This window comes from Mercenaria mercenaria, chromosome 6, assembly GCF_021730395.1.
Source record: "Mercenaria mercenaria strain notata chromosome 6, MADL_Memer_1, whole genome shotgun sequence".
In the NCBI taxonomy this organism is placed as follows: domain Eukaryota; kingdom Metazoa; phylum Mollusca; class Bivalvia; order Venerida; family Veneridae; genus Mercenaria; species Mercenaria mercenaria.
The window spans coordinates 48,463,602-48,484,041 of NC_069366.1; the positions used below are offsets into that span (position 1 = coordinate 48,463,602).

At 34.4% G+C, this 20,440-nt stretch overlaps 1 protein-coding gene across 23 annotated transcripts in view; it reads right to left on the bottom strand.

Annotated features, from left to right (window-relative positions):
• The window catches only part of LOC123550510 (golgin subfamily B member 1-like), a 111,467-nt gene that overhangs the window by 88,027 nt on the left and 3,000 nt on the right, over positions 1–20,440 (bottom strand). For 22 of the 23 annotated variants that reach the window (XM_053545814.1, XM_053545811.1, XM_053545810.1 and 19 more), the window contains exon 2: positions 16,766–16,915. In XM_053545814.1, the coding sequence (XP_053401789.1) occupies positions 16,766–16,915 (150 nt within the window). Of the gene's footprint in view, positions 1–12,687; positions 13,188–16,765; positions 16,916–20,440 lie in introns of those variants that run through there. The other variant, XM_053545818.1, reaches the window with a different exon arrangement.

Below are 20,440 nucleotides of genomic sequence, written 5' to 3' on the forward strand. Positions count from 1 at the left end.
ATTGATAAAACTATCAATATTTATAACTCAATTCAATAAGTACTTAATTCCTGAGGGTTTTTATGCCAACGAAATACAACTCGAGACGATAATTGGTTCTTGCTCTGAAGATTTTACGATGATCGAATTCCTTTAATCTGAACCTAGTAAACTAAATTTGCTGATTAAGATCTTTGATTGTGTGTGATTATGACGAAGATATTATAGTATGATAATTGTACCCTTTTTTGCAGGGTTATAGTAATGTATACAGCGCCCATGTCCCAAACATTTCGAGTGCGTTATTTGCATTAACGTTGAATATAAAATCTGTGTTACATTTTGTCATTGAAAATTGTTTTATTGCAATATTATCAGTACAACAAGAAATTTTCATGAGCTCCACTTTAATTGATTTTGATGTAAATATTCACTAATCATGCAATGAACTCTGAATAATGAAATATCAATGTCCTTATTAAGCTCACACTAAACTTTCTCTTTCTGTGTATCAATGCCTTACCATTCACACATAGTACAAAAAGTTGGGATCAAGGTAGCACTAAGAATTAACGGCACAGTTTCTCAAATGCTATTTAAATACCAAATGATATCAAACAATTGCAATGCAAAAAAGATTGTCAACTGACATTTTCTCCAGAGAAACACAGCAAAAATGCCATCTTATTAACAACTTTGTACATTGTATGCTAGCAACAGAGCAAACTGTCTCACTGGTTTGAATGCTCCCATTGTTGCAACTTGTCTCAAGCAAGAAAGCATACTTAAAGATGGGTCAATTACTAAAGTGTACAATACAATTTTATTCAACTAGGCAATACTGAACATAATAATCAGATGTTTTGAGAATATACTGAAACAGACTGAGCCAGTACCAAACTCAACTGAGCTGATATGAATAAATCAGGGGCGGTATGAAAAAATCAAAAATCAACAATACGGCAAAACAGGTTCAATACCGCATTCAATCATTTCGACTTGTTAAACTGAATGGGACAATAAGGAGTTGAATATTACAAGTATGCCCACAGGCAGAATGTCGAGCCCACCAGCTGTCAAGTGTGACCTTGACCTTAGACCTAGTGACCTGGTTCTTGCTCATGACACTCCGTCTCATAATGGTGAACATTCATGCCAAGTTACATCAAAATCCCACAATACATGAAGAAGAAATGCTCCTTTGAGATAGGAACATGGGGTTTGCGCATGACACTCCTTCTCACTGAGGTAAACATTCATGCCAAATATAAACAAGATTGGTCCATGCATGTCAAAGATATGGTCCGGACAAAATCGGATGGACGGACGCACGCACGCATACACATACACCGCCAAAAGTGACGACTAAGTCAAGCCCACTGCAAGCAGGCTCGACAAAAATCAACATTAATCAACTGGTTTCTTACTGGCCTTATGATCTGTCCTCTGGCAGCGGTATTGGCCCTCGGCCTTCAGCAAATATGATCAAACACCCTCAGACAAACAACAAGGCCAATAAGAAATGATTTGATAAACAATATTATACAAATCACAATTCTTAAAACAACTAGTAGATGTGTTAATCACTCAACTCAAGAGAAACAGTCCTACTGATAGTAAACTACCTGAAATATCTGCAAAACTTTATATATATTTTAATAGCGAACATTTATAAGGAACAGTCGAAAGCCCGGTACGCGCTCAGACTCAATTTTCACTTCAGTAAAAGAACACTGTAATAGCTTACATCCTGTGAATGCCTGTTGAATCTTGAACCACTGTACATTGTCACACAGCAAAATATTCACAATTTTTCTGATCTATCCGATTTATACGCTTTCAGCTCAAAACAAACACTTCAAACCTGATGTCTTATCCAAATGAAACATTTCATTAACACCTCTAACACTTCTTGTGATAAAAAACATCCAAAATGTGTAAATTAAGTATATTACAAATATGTCTACTTGTTTTTATTTCAAGTCCCTTAACGACGCTTTCACTCACTTTCATACCTTTACGAAATCCGAAGTGTATCAAACCCTCAAATTGGAATCATTTTTATCATTATATACACATCAAATTTTGATAAGACAACTTTCTATTTCAAACACTATATTGTTAAGGGTATATAAGTTAGATTTGGTCAACACTATGGTACTATAAAAGTCGGTACAGGGTACTTAAACAGTCAGATTTATTGTCACAATGATGCTTGAATAAATTTTTCAGCAAATTTCAAATACACTGACCTACCCTTAGATATGTAAATTCTATTTGTCTTGACAAAGAAAGACAAATTTCTATAATAAGTCAAGTAAATAAAACCTATCTTAATGTACATAATAGTGCTCGGTGAAAGCATCTTCTAAATCATAGTTTTAATTAAGAAATAACATATCCTGAACAGTGCGTTGTCACTGAGTTAAATCATTATACGACGGAATTATTGCACGAAGGTACAGCCCAAGTGACATAATACCCAGACGAAATGTTGACCATGGTTGAGCATGGTCACCACGGTTTTTGATGGTTGACCATGAACTAATGTGGTCAACCATCAAATACCATGGTGAAAACATGGACAGGACCACGGTCAGCCATGATGATATAAGATTGGCCATGGTCAGAAAAGACGCTCAGTAGTTTGACCATGGTCTACCATGGTCAACTTTTTTCAACCATGGTTGACCATGGACTACCATGGTCATGTTAGTGATTTTCACACTTGTCAAGTTTTACAATGCACCAAAGACGCCTGACTGCATTTTGGCTCCAAAAGTTTTCCTAATTATAGAATAGTTTTCCTGCATTTATAGACAGATTAAAAGGTAAACTTTCATAGTCTGATTATAATTTGTTGTCATCTTAGCTCTTTTATGACAAATAAATGACTGACTTGCAAAAATAGATATAGACTGCAGTTGTCATGTATTTTCATAACCCTTTCAAATTTATAATTTATACAGTTTTTGATAGTCAATAATCACCACGGTCAACCATGGTCATGGACCTTGGTTAACCATGGTTGTCTGTGGTCCACAACCTTGGTCAACCATGGACTGACACCATGCTCTATGACTGTGGTGCAAATTACCACAGCCATGGTAAACCGACATGACACAAACCATTGATTTCGACTGGGTATTTTACCATGGTCAACCATGGTTTGTGACCATGGTTGACCATGGTCAAACACCCTTGGCCTAACAAACCATGGTCTGATACCATGTTTTATGACTGTGGTGCCAATTACCACACATGGTCAACCATGGTTAACCATTGCCCCATGACCATGAACTACCATGGTAAACCACGAACTACCATGGTAATAAACCATCAATTTCTACTGGGTAATATGCATCTGAACAACAAACAACGATTTTATTCAACCACAACAACTGAGTTATATTTTTTATCCTTACATAATACCAAGAATTGTTAACTATATCCTTGGCAATATCCAGGAAATATTTGCCTGCTTTTGTGTGCTTTTCTTTCCAAATGCCCCGCTATGACATTTGGCGCGATGACGTAATAACTGTTTGGTGACGCTTAAACAGTGACTTTGTTGCATAATAACACACAGTTTCAGTCTTCTTTGTTTAATAGGAAAATCAATCGGGCTGTGTTCAAATAATTCTTGAAACCTTCCAGATTAATAAGAAAATACAGATAAATTAGCATATCTCAGTATTCTGCCGATGTTAAGTCAAAGTCAGATTCATCCTTTAAGGGAAATAATCCATCTCTAAATTACTCACTGTCATAAAATTTCTTTATCATGATCCTTTCTGCAATTTTTAGTTAGAGTCGAGAAATATCAATTTAAAGAGAGAGATACTGCTTTTGCTACAATAACATGGCATTTACATCCCAACTTAGCACACCAGTCTTCTAAAAGTAACGTAAGTTTTTTGAGACTCCAAGGTGTGTGCCACTTTCAGCAACCGGTAACTGTATACTTTGAAGCTAACGACCTACTGACAAATTCACTAACATTTTAAAGAATATTTACTGTCAAAAATGTACGCCCTCTGTCAAATTAGGGAAACCCGTAACGAAATTAACATTTCAATCACATACCATACATTCATCACTGAATCATACACGTTTAACTTTACTACTGGGGAAATCCTTGAACTACGTAACAAAGACGTTATTATCATAATGATCTACCCTTTTGAAAAGAAGCGAGGCTTGTAAATACGTTTTGCAGAAGCTCGTGTAAGACCTGACATGTTCCGATTGTTATCTGATAATAATCTGACATTCTATAGAACATTTTCAAGCTTTTGTTTTAAAACTAACGGGTTTTGTAAAATCCTATTACTCCCAAAACACCTTTTCAAAGCACACGCTGCTGTGCATATTTATAAAATAACAAAAGACCTGATGAAAGATAACCTCAATTTTTTAAACACCATTATACTACTTATTTTAATTCTTCTACTACCATTTCATCTTTATTTCAATAGATGCAACTGATGTCCTTAAATGTTTCGACTAAAAAACATAAAAATTTCACTTATGGTACAGTCATAATATGAAATTATTTACTAGTACCATTCTATACTGTTCTATATTCTATCAAATTAATGGTTCAAATGGATAAATTCCTAGAAAAGGGACGGCACAATGAATTCTACTCTACATATTCAATGTTCTTTCTGGTAAGCTGCAGGATGCATACGTAAAAGTGATACATTAACAGGGATATAAATTAGCACTCGCCCAGTCGCCCAGTGCTACCAGATTTGAAGCTGGTCGAGTCAATTTTCCAAAATAGTCGCCCAGCCGGCGAATGGCTTTGGATTCACCTATTATGTCAATATTCTGGGTTTTTCCGAGACTGTCTTATTAATATGCACTACGTCACTTAAATCGACCAATCAAAATTACCGATATATACTACGACCAATCAGAATACGTGGATCATTTACTCCGACACTAACAATGGCTGCGCCCATAGAAATACAACACTAGAAAGTAGACGTTTATTGAAGGTTGTTAAAGAGCTTAGAATGGCCGGTCGCGGGGACAAAAGGAAATATTATCAGGATTATTTAAAGACCTAAAGGCCAATGAGGACTTTTAATGAAAAATGGGCTGTTAACAGATGGCGGCTGCATAGAACACCGACCGCAACATGGTGTGTACTTTTTGTACAAGTAATAATTTCGTAATTGTGAGTGACCTGTAACACGACAATGTAACAAAATACTACAATTCAGATGTCCATAAGCGTGCAGCCTCTATCAAAATGCCCATAAACAACCCAAATCCTCTAGTGCTGCAAAAATCATTCAAACTTTAAGTGCGTCTGTGTTTGAGAGGCTGTGTCCGAATGTGTGAGTTTGATGAGTGTTCTGTAATTATATTTAAGAAATTGATGTATTTTGGCAGGAAGCAAATTACAGGACTTATTATAAATTATGTCGATCTAAACTGCAGTGCTGTTAGTATATTTTCCCGCTAATAATAGCTGGGCCCCTAACTTTTAGGCTGGGCCCCTAGAATTTGCCTGTAATGAGCCCAGTTGGCTAATAGGGTCTGAGTGTTAATTTATATCCCTGATTAATTAATTTTAGTCGTACATTCAAACGTGTCTTAAAGCAGCCAGCCGATGGAGCAACTAATTCTGGCTGCTTAACGCAAGTAGCTGCTTAATACAGGTGACCGCTAAAGCAGGTGCAACTGTACCTTAAAGTTAAAATGGTCATTTTACATGTCATCAAAGACAGCAATAAAAATACAACATAAAAATCGCAAAAGGATCAGATTAAAGGATCTTTAAATGAATTACTACAGGAAATTTGGTGCATTTAATTTAAATTTAAATTTCTGTAAAAATTCAATAATGACAACATTTCAAAGCAATTACATCTATTTCTCCAAATCCAATTTTAAGCCTGAAAAACTAGAAAAGAATTTTCACAATTCGGAACCTCTTCATTTACATATACAAGATTTTCATGTAAATCAAGGATAACTAATGTTCAAAGAAGCAGACGTTCCCAAATATATATAATAATGAAATCACCTGTAAAACACCTCAATTAAGTCGCCCCTATACCAAACGTTAAACCAGGGTGGCCAACACTAGCTGAAGTATGGTTAGAACCAGAATCAGTCGGTAGTTTTTTTTTTCCTAGATGTTGTGGCAGATTTCCTTTAAGTATACAGGTCCTTAAACATAGTTGCAGGACTATTTCTGACTTAGTGAATTTAGTTCGAAAAAGATGACGTTCCAACTCCAGAATCTTCCAAAGATCTTTAGCATGTCAGGACTGAGTAAAGAACCCAAACACAGGACTCCTATCTCAAAGCATGTTACTAAATTTTGTTTGATTAGAGAAAACAGTCATATAAATCTACGTTTAATCAAAATAAAGAACAATTTAATTTATAAACACCCAGTCGAAATTGATGGTTTATTACCATGGTAGTTCATGGTCATCAAGCAATGGTTAACCATGGTTGACCATGTGCAGTAACTGGCACCACGGTCATAGAACATGGTATCAGACCATGGTCACAAACCGTGGCCGGCCAAGGTTTTTGACTATGGTAAAAAAAATATACCCAGTCCAGTTTGTGTACCATGGTAGTTCATGGTTTACCATGGTAGTTCATGTTGGCTGACCATGGCTGTGGTAACTGGCACCACGGTCATAGAACATGGTATCACACCATGGTCAAAAACCATGGTCGACCAAGGTTGTGGACCACAGACAACCATGGCTGACCAAGGTCCACGACCATGGTCGACCGTGGTGATTATTGACTATCAAAAACTGTATAAATATGAATTTGAAAGGGTTATGAAAATACATGACAACTGCAGTCTATATCTATTTTTGCAAGTGTGGACCACAGACAACCATGGTTGACCTAGGTCCACGACCATGGTCGACCGTGGTGATTATTGACTGTCAAAAACTGTATAAATATGAATTTGAAAGGGTTATGAAAATACATGACAACTGCAGTCTAAATCTATTTTTGCAAGTCAGTCATTTATTTGTCATAAAAGAGCTCAGATGACAACAAATTATAATCAGACTATGAAAGTTAACCTTTGAATCTGTCTATAAATGCAGGAAAACTATTCTATAATTAGGAAAACCTTTGAGCCAAAATGCAGTCAGGCGTCTTTGGTGCATTGTAAAACTTCACAAGTGTGAAAATCACTAACATGACCATTGTAGTCCATGGTCAACCATGGTTGAAAAAAAAAGTTGATCATGGTAGACCAATGGTCAAACTACTGATTGCCTTTTCTGACCATGATCAACCATAGCCAATCTTATCTCACCATGGTTGACCATGGTCCTGACCATGTTTTCACCATGGTATTTGATGGTTGACATGTTAGTTCATGGTCAACCATCAAAAACCGTGGTGACCATGGTCAAAATTTCTTCTGGGCAACTGAAAGTATTTATAGGGTTTGGGGAGTGGGGGAAGGCCGAATTTCTATATATCTTCTGTGATTATCCAAATTCTGAAAAGTATCTGTCAAGTTTTCTAAATGGCATGACTAGCATTTTACAAAAAAAACGTTACATTTTCAATTAATAGTGTCCCACTAGCGCTTGATACAAATAATAAAAGATACATTTCAAGCCCATGCCAATCAATAAATGATCAATAATAAACTGATTTACACTACAATAAAATATACAATGTACTTGAAATCAAATCATTTCAACAAATACCCCTACTGATATGAGCATTGCAAGTAAACAGATGATTTGATTAAAATTAAATTTCAAAAACTCTCTCTCTTCAATGTCTTTGAGTCATGGACAAACACATTACACAACTGATCTATTATTCATCTAAGAACAGAAAGGTTTTTGTCTGGTTTAAAAAAAATTCACAAAGTTTTAAGATCACTTTTTATATCGAAATATATAGTTGGAGGTATGATCTTCTTTTACCAATTTTTCTGTTACGCAATTATTTAAGACATATAATATTATTTTCAGACTTTTTCATTTGCAGAAAGCCTAAACCCTAGACATGGTGGGTGACAGACCTCCGATGATACCAACAAGGTTTAGACCGGTGACCTCATTAAAGCACATCTCAACTTTGTCCGACCAAACCACACAACTGCTGAAGTAGACCTGATACGGGTCATGACTTTTAACCGTTACCCTGCAAAATTTCTATAATGGACTGGTCCTTCTTTCAATTTGGAGAGTACCACTTGTTTATCAAAGAGGTGTTTAATGAAAATTTACTGACTGAATGGCCAACAGTGCAGACCATCCGTGCAGTGCATTGGTCGCAAACTCAGAATCACTTGCCCCCAGCAGGCTAAAGGTTAATTTTCTGAGAATCAACAAATTCTGAAATAATGTTTCAACCTGTTGATTTTTCTTTTAAACCAAATCAAAAACATAGATTCAATATAAAGTTACGAATACTTTAATCAGAGATCCTATTCCTACAGATTTAATTAAAGACAATAGACCGATCATTAAAGATACATGTTGAGATATCTCCACGTCAGCTAATCTTTAAATACTTCAATCAAATATATTATAATACAAGTTATAATGTCTACATTTTTAATAAACATGTAAATTCTTTTTTAAAAATGATCTTAATATAATATTACATGTATTTAAATTAAAAGACAAACGTTACGCATGTAAATGAGTGTGCATGAGTGTGTGTGTGTATTAAAGCTTATTTGAAGTTGCCACAGATAACTCCAGAAGAAAATTAGAGCAGTTAAACTCCGATCCTCAAAGTCACAAAGGGACGACTGAAACACTCGTAAGTTATCCTGGGTATCAATCAATTCAAACATAGAAAATATAAAATATACAGAAAATATCAGGGACTACACAAATTGCTCGAGTCACCCCAGGTACTGGAGCCACCATTGTCAGAACTTTGTTTTAGTTGGAGGCAAGAGAGAGAAGACGTAGCTTGTCAGCTACAAAGTAATGTGGATGGTGGTAAAGCATTTCGACTGTCAATCAAGAGGAGGCTGGTTTGATTCCCTGCATGAAAACTGTGATTTCTGAAGTACTACTCTTAGAATTTCCCACTTGTACAGTGCTGGTTGTAGCTCTAGTGGGACTGGAAGGTTGTACATTGGTTCTCTATACTGGGCATATTACAGAACAAGACAGAACCAGAGATGCAGGCTCAGTAAGCAAAACATCATTGTAGGCTTTTTTTCACTCTGTCCTTTTGGTAGGATCGCTTTGAATCTGTGCTGTTTGAGGATGAATTTTGTGCACTAACTGGTTACATTTGTATGTAAAGCACCTTTGAAAGTAATCGTGATGGAAAGGGTGAAGCACCCATAGATGGGACTCTTAATTTTTCAATATTAGTGCTTTTAGTTGAAACAGCAGGGGCTTGAACTTTCATAGTGCATCATCTAACAATCAAACTACTGTGCATATTACTGTAAGATTATTTACAGTCCCCACTGCTTTTCTATATTAGTGACTCCGCAAGAATGCCCATTTTAGGTTTTTGGAGGACTTAGTGCAAGATCCAGAGGATTTCCCCAGTATTTTAACCTTTAGCATGCTAGATAAATTGTCGTCTGCTGGAAATGTCGTCTGCTAAAATTGTAAAGTTCATTCAATTTGCTCCAAAATTGGAAGAAATATTGTCAGAGTAGCAAACAGCTTGGAACCTGATCAGACGCCGATTTAATCGGCGTCTGATCTGGTTCCAAGCTGTTTGCCATGGCTGTTAAATTCGCCTGCAGCAGGCTAAGGGTTAAATTGCAAGATGTGAAGCCATCCTACAAGGGACATTGGTTTACATATTATATGCTAATTTAATCAAATAAGAAGTAAGAAACTTCCAGTCCCTACTATCAATTACAAAACATCAATTAAAGATTTAATTAAATTGCAACAGGAAAGAATGGAATTGTACTATCTCAAAGATAGATATATCATATCCAGCATTACATTTCTACATAACTTATCCTGCAAAAAAAAAATGTTGACAATTATTTAACTAACTTACTCTGATCACAGACATCTTGATATGTATGATGGGATGCCAAAATACTTTAATTATTCAAAATTTTGTCAAACATCCAAAAATAAAATCCAATATATCATTAAATCCAGTAGTTTTTTTTTTGCACTGAAATGCACTCCTTAAATTATTTACTAATTATCATGACAAGTTATATATAAATACAACAGAAAAATACATCTTCACAGTTTTGACTTTGCACAGACTTGTCCAGTATTTTAATCTTGTCTTAATCATTTTTATTTTCTTTATTTCATTTTTAGGCTGGATCAAGGGCAATGTGCTATAAACATTGTTTGGGATTAACTTCAACTAATCCTGTCTAAAGTAAAATATGTCACAGTTTAAGTCAAAATGATGTTTTAATGAAAAACACTTAACATAATAATGTGCATTTTGGCTGTGCACAAATATTTTTTTTATTTAAATGTATAATGATTTTAAATATAAGTTAAACCATCCTGACTCCAACGGGTTTAGGGAGATCATTCCAACTCAGCAGTTTTGCTAACAGACCTCAGTGACAAATTCCATCCCTTAATGGGGTTTGGACCATTTTGACCCAATGTAAACAGGTTCATACCATGAGAATAGATTTGGGCTTGGAGACCAGTCTGACCCAAACAGGATAGGTCTGGGCCAGGACACCAATTTGACTCAACTGGTTAGAGAAAGAGATACCTAACTCAAAATTTCTAATCTGTCTTCTTTTAAATAAATTTTATTTAAAATATATCTTATCTATTTCAAATATGGCTTAAAACAAAACTTAAATATCATTCAAACCCTAGCACTTAAAGTCTTTAGAGAAAGAGATACACCAAAAATCTAAGTACTAAAATGTTCTATGGACGTGCAAGCCAGTGAAAATTAATTTTTTCCCCAAAATTTCCATCATATCTTACTTGGAATGAAAGTCTTTCTATTCTAACAAGTTTATTTATTATTCTAACATGACCAGCAAATATCCTACATACATGTAGAGCAAAATCTATCTCAGGTTTTTCTGCAATAAACCACTGGCGTGCAATGATGTCATCCGATCCAGGTGCATAGCACGGTCGTAAAAAGTAGTTACCATTTTTTCTAGTAGGTCGTGTTAGAATCGAAATAATAAGTTCCCAAGTGTGATTTATCGTAGAATAACCAGAGTTTTTCGTTCTTATGCGAAACAATATACGGCCTTCGTGATATATTCTTACTCAAAACTCGGGTTATTCTACGATAAACCACGTTTGGGAACTTATTATTTCTTAATTTAACAACCTGTCATTCAAACTATTATTATGTTATGACATTATGCCATTACTTTTCAATATTTGCATACATGTTGTGTAACAGTATCACACATGTCAAATAGCTTGATTAAATAAATAATCCACAATAAACCTTATCTAAGACTGATCTAAAAATCAATCAGCGATAAATTTCTTTTTAAAACTGAATGTAAGAACAGGCGGATCTACAGATGAAATCAATAATACAGCTATGAGAAGATTCCATGTTAATAAAATTTTGACTGTCAGTTACTTGACAGTGATGATTTTTCCAGGGTGTCTTTGGCTGTAATGATGATAATAATCATTATGGTGATGATGACGATGATGATGATAATTATGGCTGCAGTGATGATAGTGATAATGTCATGATGATGATAATGATGACCATGACGGTGGGTAGTTACGATAATAAATGGTAGTGAAAATTATGGTTGTGGTGGTAGTGGTATGATGATTATGATGATGATCATGTTTTTGATAGCACTGATGGAGATGATTAATAGTTTTGACAGTAATGATGGTTGCTGAAGTGATTTCAATAATGATGATGATGACAGCTGCGATGGTAATTACTGGTGGTAGTGATGATGATAATGGTAGTGTTGATGGTTGTGATGGTAATAACTGGTGGTAGTGATGATGATATTGATGATGATGATAATGGCAGTGGCAGTAATATAATGGTAACCATGGTGGTGTGAACCAATTCCTTCTTAATGTCAGGATAGGCAACATCCACATTTATGGGAAAACACCAGCCTGATGATGCACTGTGTAAAGTGTCATTAGTTTAATATCAATGGTGCACATATTACATTTGTTTTGCGGATGTGAAAATGTTTGGAAAATAGTGTGTAAAAAAAATAATCAAGGAGATTGCATACGCTTTTAAACAGTATCATCTGTTGAATGTAAAAATCCAGAGCTGACAGCATCTCTTTTGGAATAAACGCCTAATCATTGTTTTGATAAAAGACACTTCTGATTCCTTCAAGTGACCTTACCACAGAAAGTCCCGAACATCATAGCTGTTGGTACAAAGCAACAAAAAAATCAACGCTAAGGTCACAGGGTAAACACCTGAATGAGAACTGCATGATTTTAGGCTGCAGGGGTAGGTAGATTCTACGCAAGTTATAGAACTGGAATGTGTGCTGCTTGATAACGACAATGACAAAAGGGATAAATGAGAAGATGTTGATAATGATGATGTCAATGATGATGATCAAAATAATCATAATGTCAACCAGGATGCTTTCAGTATACATGAATAGCACCCGTTTTAGTTTTTTTCAAAATCAAACAAGTGTAATATTTAGAATTTACCATGTAACAACAGTACTTTATGAAAGATTTTGACGCAGAAGTTTTGCAATTCATAAAAATAAAATTAACCTACCGCTTGTTCTATAGGTTCTTTCCATGTGACTTTCTTACTGGGGCCAGGACTTCCTGTATAGCCCCTATCTCCTTCCATACCCTTTTAATTAACTCCCTTCTATAAAATCCGATTATAACATTTTTTTTTAATTCCTGAGATCACTTTATCAGCAGCTTTCTATATACATGCTGATCAGTTTATTTTCAACACTTTAAAGCACCATAAATTTTTAATTTCCAGCATACATATACAACCATAAAGAAATTAGCACCAGTTAAACACTAAAAGTGCAGACAAAATGTAAACACAGTATCACTCCATTATTACGAAAATCAAAACATTGTCCAAAATCATCCAATTACCACAGTCACTATTTGAATTATATATTTCCCATAATACACTACCAGCATGATTTCCTTTAGCGTTAAAGCTAATCCCGTTCGATTTTACCTTTTGTGTTTATACACTATTCAAACTAACGGTAAAAGAGTCCCCCATTCAATCGTAACTGATTACAGGGTTAGCACAGGTAAACTCTTATCTGCTTATCTCGTGTCGCGGGAAGTCCGGACATTTCTCATCGGACAAGCAGTTACATGCATGATATGCAGCCGCCAATAAAGACACTAAATACAGGCCGTTTACATTGACAAAGTTTTTAATTTACCTGGATGTTTAATACAAATTAAGTCTGATATTGGAAGTTGATATTGGTAATTACGTAGATATTGGTAGATTGTCAACTGATATCCCTATTTGTAGCATGCCGTACTTAGCCGGGCAAAATGGGCGACAAGCATTAGGTACTGTTGAAAATTATTAATATCAAATCAGCCTTGTGTAAATCACCTGTTTTTGTCAGATGCTAAAATTTTGGGGGACAATTATCCCAATATCATCTGATACAACTTAAAATTTTAAAAAGATCATTAAACTGCTTGTTAATAATAGATCCATCTTTACAAATACCGGTAAGAATTTTGAAGAACTTAAAAGTTCCCGGGCAGCCCTTTTTTTTTATCTTTTGGGTCCACAAAAGAAATGTAGTGCAGCCTTTATTGAAATAAATTTCCATAAATATTCACTACATATTTAATTACGATATAATATTTTAATGTCACAAAAACATTTTTTAATCATGACTTCAGATGTTAGAAAAAGCAAATTTAATTTTCACCCAGTCTTGCTAAAATTTAAAAATAAGATACCAACCCATCACCTTGGGAAAAAACAAATCAATATAATATGTTATTTAACTCTACTATAATTATCTATATTAAATAATTTTGCTTCTAACAGTTACCTTAATCATACAGCTGGGAAATAGCAGCAACAAATAATTACATTAAATGTCACCTAGACATGAAATATACCTGCAAAACCAGTAGTTCCAATGGGAGCAGTTAATTAGGAGTTATTATCAATCCAGCGTATGATATAAAAATGATACTGTATGCGTTATATGGTTGACAAAGAAATGCCAAATATAGATGCCAATCCCTCGCCTAAATAAGCTCTGTAAGAAATGCACAAAACCTTTAACCAGTACACAAATGAGAGTTCTGGGCAAGGAAAATGTTCACAACAGACAATTTGTCACATGTATATAAAGTGCACAACTGCTTCATTTTCTCACTTAAGTGATGCCTTTCAATCTCTCCCTTCTTTGAGATATGCAGGGAAGTTGACATTTTAAAAGTGAAGACAGGGTCTAGTTTATGAAAAACTTGTTGTCATTTCTAATGTAACTAACACAATGTCAGGCGAAAGCCAGAAGAAGCAGCTCTAAATCAAACTGACATGGGTAAATTTATATCAAACTACCAGTAAACCTAGAGTTAAACCTATTTTTTTCGCTTTCCTATATTTTTTGTTGGATGGCAATTTCCTGAAACAAGAGCTGTCTGATGACAGCGCGCTCGACTATTCGAAGAACTGATTGAAGAATGGGGTCAAAATATTTCCACCGATATTCAGACAAAAGAAATAAATAGATTAGACAAACAATGTTCCTGTATTACTTTGATTTCGATAACTCTTGCACTAAATCGCAATATATGAGCCAATTTCAAAGTCCAAAAAGGGCCATAATTCAGTCAAAATAATTATGTACTCTTGCCTACAGATGGAAATCATAATGATAAACAAGTGTTCGAAGTTTAAAAGCCATATGTCAAATAGTTTTGACAAAACATGGACTTGTATGAAAACAGAACCAATTTCAAAGTCCAAAAAGGACCATAATTCAGCCAAAATAGATGACAGAGTTATGTTCTCTTTCCTACAGATAGAGACTATTATACTAAACAAGTGATAAAAGTTTCAAAGCCATATGTCAAACACTTTACAAAAAATATGAACTGGTACGAAAAACTTAACCAAGATTTCTAAGTCGAAAGGGGCCATAATTCAGCCAAAATCCTTGATGGAGTTATGTACTCTTGCCTATAACTGGACATGGTGATGGTAAACAGATGTTGAAAGTTTCAAAGCTTTATCTCAAAAGACTTTGTCAAAATATGAACTGGTACGAAATATTAACCCAGATTTCTAAGTCAAAAAGGGCCATAATTCAGCCAAAATCCTTGATGGAGTTATGTGCTCTTGCCTATAACTGGACATGGTGATGGTAAACAAGTGTTGAAAGTTTCAAAGCTTTATCTTTAAAGACTTTGTCAAAATATGAACTGGTACGAAAAACTTAACCATGATTTCTAAGTCAAAAGGGGCCATAATTCAGCCAAAATCCTTGATGGAGTTATGTGCTCTTGCCTATAACTGGCCATGATGATGGTAAACAAGTGTTGAAAGTTTCAAAGCTTTATCTCAAAAGACTTTGCCAAAATGTGGACTGGTACGAAAAACTTAACCAAAGTGTGACGCCGACGCCGACGCCGTGGTGAGTAGGATAGCTCTACTAATTCTTCGAATAGTCGAGCTAAAAATGTGAAGTTACCTTTTTTTAAAACCAAATCTTGGCTTTCTTTTTCTCAAAGTCTTTATATTTTTTTTCTTCAAAGCATTCTTTAGTAATTATTTTATTGTTGTTTTTTTATAGTGATATGCAATTAATGTAAATATCAATAGAATATCAATAGAACAATATCTTCCATTTATCATTACCTGGAGCAATTAATTATAATAATTGATTATACATGAAATCTTTCTTTCATTTTTCTCCATAAAATCTGAAAAGTGTATGCATAGCTTTGTCTCTCTAAAATCAATAGGGTTTAATCTATACATGTTTATTGAGGAATCATTCAAGTTGACATAAACAATTGCAAATAAACCCTAAATATCTTCTACAGTCTTACACAAACTTTTGAAACAAGAATAAACATGTCAAACATTTGAAAGCAAGCCACAAAAGGAACAGTATTAGCTATATCAATCTATCAGTACTGCATGAGTTTTCTCCCTTTAATAAAATTTTCAAATATGGTACAGCCAGTAAATTTTCAAGTGGACACATAATCTAAAGATTGAAAACTTGTTAATCAGCTTGATGAATTCTTAATAATCTGCAGTTGCAGGTTTTTACAAGAGTTAATCAAAATATTTCCCCCTTAAAGAAATGTAGTAATTTATAAATTGTTTCAAGGAAAAAAACACTATATACTACAATTTTTTATGACATACACTTACTCGAAAGTTTTAATGATGCAAGTCATTTTTCACCATGCTCTTTCCATTAACATTCGTTGTAGTATTGAAGTTATTGCCATTCTTGTAGGAAATGTGTGACTGAGTCCATGTGTGTGTGCATGTGCGCTGTGTTTTGTGCACGCATGTGTGTGAATGTTTGGGTTTAGGGTTTTTTCAACATTTTTTTCAGTCATATTAACATCAATGCTACTTGTAGCAGCCAGCTGAATGCATTTGTTTTTTTTCTAAATTTCATTTTTTCCCCTTTTCCTCTATCTAAGCATATTCCCTTAACTCTGGTTATCTATATTTTGAGGGAGGGGAGATAATTACATCAAATTTTAAAACCATCAAGAGTTATCTCCTATGAACCAGACAGCTTATCTTTAAATTTATTCCTGAAGAGGTCTGTAAAATTCTGCAAAAATGATGAACCTATGCAGCCTACCTTATGTGTTCCTGATGTTTTCTGCAGTTTGGATTCCAACATCTCAACCCTTTCGTTTGCCTCTTTTTCCAACTCTTCCACAGTTTGAACAAGGACCTCATTCTGTTCACTCAAATCATTTACATAGGCCTGTAACACTCGGACCCTTGCCTGAAAAAAAGAACCCAAACTCATGTAACATTATGAAAGCAAATTTTATTTGAATATACACATAATTCATTATAACTTTATTAATAAAGAAACTTGAAGAAAGAATGAAATCTTTTATTAATCAATCTTGAATCCACTAAGTGACTTCTTGGGAAAACCAGTCTGCTGGAACAACTGCAGGTGAGGTCATATCCAGGGTGGAGGTCCCTAAAATTTTGGTAACTCCTTCTCTACATTACATCCTGCTTATAATGCAAAAACTGAAATTCTGAAATAAACAATAAGCTGCCAGTTAAAACATTTTTTTTGAAAAAGCTCTTTTTTCTATGTACATCTTTGGCAGAAATTGTTGATGTGTCAAATTATTAGAATTTTGTTGTGTATGTTTTGTTCCTTATAGACTGCAGGTTCTTATTGCATATATGCATTATTCTATTGCATAATATACAAAAACCATACACTCTAGTCTGGCAGTCAAGATGATGATTAGCATGCATATGATTGTTATATCATCCTAAATGTAATCTACTCTAATACCGTGTTCACACTAGCAGAACGGTTTTATCTTTATTAGGCACTAATTGGCTATAATTGGTATTTGACATTCAAAACCCATCAAAATATAATCTAGTTTGCGTCCACACTAGGCAAAGAAATGTGGTTTAAATATATAATGCAATGTTGGAAGTTAACAAATATCTTGCAATAAGCAAACACGGTTACAAAGAATTGAGGCTAACAGAAACAAGAAGGGGTCATCAATATTTAAACTTACGTGTTCATCTAAGAATTTCTTTTCATTTCATTTATTGTCCATTTTGAGCGTCAGCATGACTCCATATCGCAATTTAATGTCTTTGTTTCAACAACAGTCCAATTACTTTTGCCGGCCATGGCATCAATTGTTTGATACAAAAGAGAAACACATGGTATTCTTCCTCCAAAAGGTAAGATCTGTGGATTTGGGATTGTAAAACCAGTTATAACCCACATTTGCGTTCACATTTGTAAAATAATATAGCATTACTTTTTAATGTAGTATTAAAACCACCTCCCGAGGTAGTTTTAATGCTACATTACAGAAACCACTTGACCTTTACAAAATTTACGTTTTACACCACATATAGTGTGGACGCAAACGAGTTTAAAAAATAAACCCAAGTTAATGTAGGATTAAAAACGTAGTCTGAACACGGTATAAATGTCACACTGTAATATGAATAAATTCAATCTGTGACAATTTTAGCAAAGACTGTTTGATGATGGGAAAGTTGCCTACAAGAATATTGTAAAACAGCCCAAGTACAAAATGCTGACAACTCGAAAGTTTTCAGGTTGAAAGAGTTTTTAGCAAGTGCAGCTGCATATTCCGAACATCATGACTTTAAACCAGACTCCAGGTGAACGAAAATTGGGAGAGATCTGTATCAAGAAACTGTCTGAATTTCAAAACCAGATTAATTCAATTATTTAGATGTATAAAACACCTTTTCAGCAACAGATAGGCGTCTCCATATTGTGTTTATCGCTATTTAATGTGTGCAAGCACAAATACCGGTGGAAGTAATGAAATACTGAATGAAAAAACTTGGTTTTACCGTTTACATAGGAGAAAAGACAGACAATTTTGAGTGTGTTTATATCACGTTGAATAGGCCAAATTACTTTTTTCATTCTTAATAAAGAACCATACATCTTTCTACTTCTTACATTATTCACAAATACAACAAAGTTTACCCAATCCCCCATTATTGTAAACGATTATTTGTAAGCCCTAAATATACTTATATGTGCCCTCGTCGGATTTCACTAAACCACCTTTTATAGGCAAAGTTTAAGCTATTAACTTCATGCCATTTTAGAAATCACTGAATGATCTCTTTGTTGAAGTGGTGTTGTGTTAAACTGTCAATTGGATATTTGCTAAGGATTGTAGTTTAAAAATTAATGAATTGCAATTAAACCTCAATGAATTTGTTTTTCTCTTGGGATAGATTTATTGACTAAAAATTGTTTAGATCTGCTTAAAATCCTGACTTGAAGCAGTGAAGATAACCAAGGTATCCATTTCAAAAAGATCCAACTTTAAAACAGTCACCTTTGATTCATTTAAAAAAAATTCAAATTGTGATCAGTATTCACGGAATGTCAATATGTATGGCAGACATTGGTCAGTCTATCAGAGCTACTGCTGACCACAAAGTGGCACAGTACTTGCAACAGATGAATAAGGAAGTGTGTCTTCTTTGCAATAAACATGCCCATTTAAAAATTTTTTTTTCTACCATTTAATAAAAAAGCATTTTTTATGCCATTCATAAATAGCATACTTTAGGAGAATAATTTTATTGTTCTAATTATCATTTTTAAGGCTTGACTCATTAACTAGCATCAAACATGAGAAGCACTGCTCTGCTGTCATTATTAAAGCAGCACGCCCACATATTTAAATCTTTCAGCAGGGCTTTTCACCTCACAATTAGGAAGCAACCTTGACCTTTCACGTGCAATCATTTCCCATGTTGGGAAAAAAGCATTATATTCATAACTGAAACAGGGCCAGTCTTCTTTCTGTAACACTAACAGAGGTTGTCAACAAAGGCCAAAATTGTTTGGCTTCCCAATCTTAAACTGACACATTACTTCAAAACTTGATTCAAAATTACAATTATTTTTCCCAAAATGGGAAATCTTCGCCACAACTATACAGTCATAAGTGGCTATATCTCACTCTCTGTTATCTAATGTTATATAAGGATGAAAAGCCATGTTCAGCCAACTAAGGTAGAGCACAAGAGTTCCAAACAGCTGGCAAAGTTCAGATTTTGATCAAGATGGATGTTCTTGAAAATACAGTAACTGACCGAAGACACAAGATCTTAAGTCACTTCTCTGATTCGTGTAAGGAAGTTGTCAGTTACTTGCAGTCTTGTAGAGAACAGTTTAATGACAGTAACAAGTCTGGAAACACAAGTAAGCTTGCTTACAGATTCCCACACATAACTGAAATACATGTACTTTTGAAACTATAACAAGTCTTGTAGGCAGTAAAGCTAAAGATACAAACTTCAAACTTGTAGCCATCACTTATTTAGATATATGTGATGTTAACTGATCGGAAAAAAATGAATAAAGGATCTGAAAAAGAGTTATTTTAGCTGAAACAAAATTATCCTGGGTGAAATATCTAGTTAAAATGGATAGAACTCTCCTAAGACTTTAATGAAGGCTTAGGTGACTAGGCACTTTTCATAATATTGCAAAAAATAACTATGCATGTTTTACCTCTTGGTACAGAAAATCATGCATTATAATTACAGATTTGAGCAGACACTTCATTTTTCAGTGATTACTGAAGAGTAATTTAATATGTAAAGATCATAAAAAGAAATGCCCTGGGTAAATTGTGACCGTTTTTTAAGACACCTAAAGATCATCAAGATTAACATTCTGACCAAGTTTCATTAAGATATGGCCATAAATGTGGCCTCTAAAGTGTTAAATAGCTTTTCCTTTGATTTGACC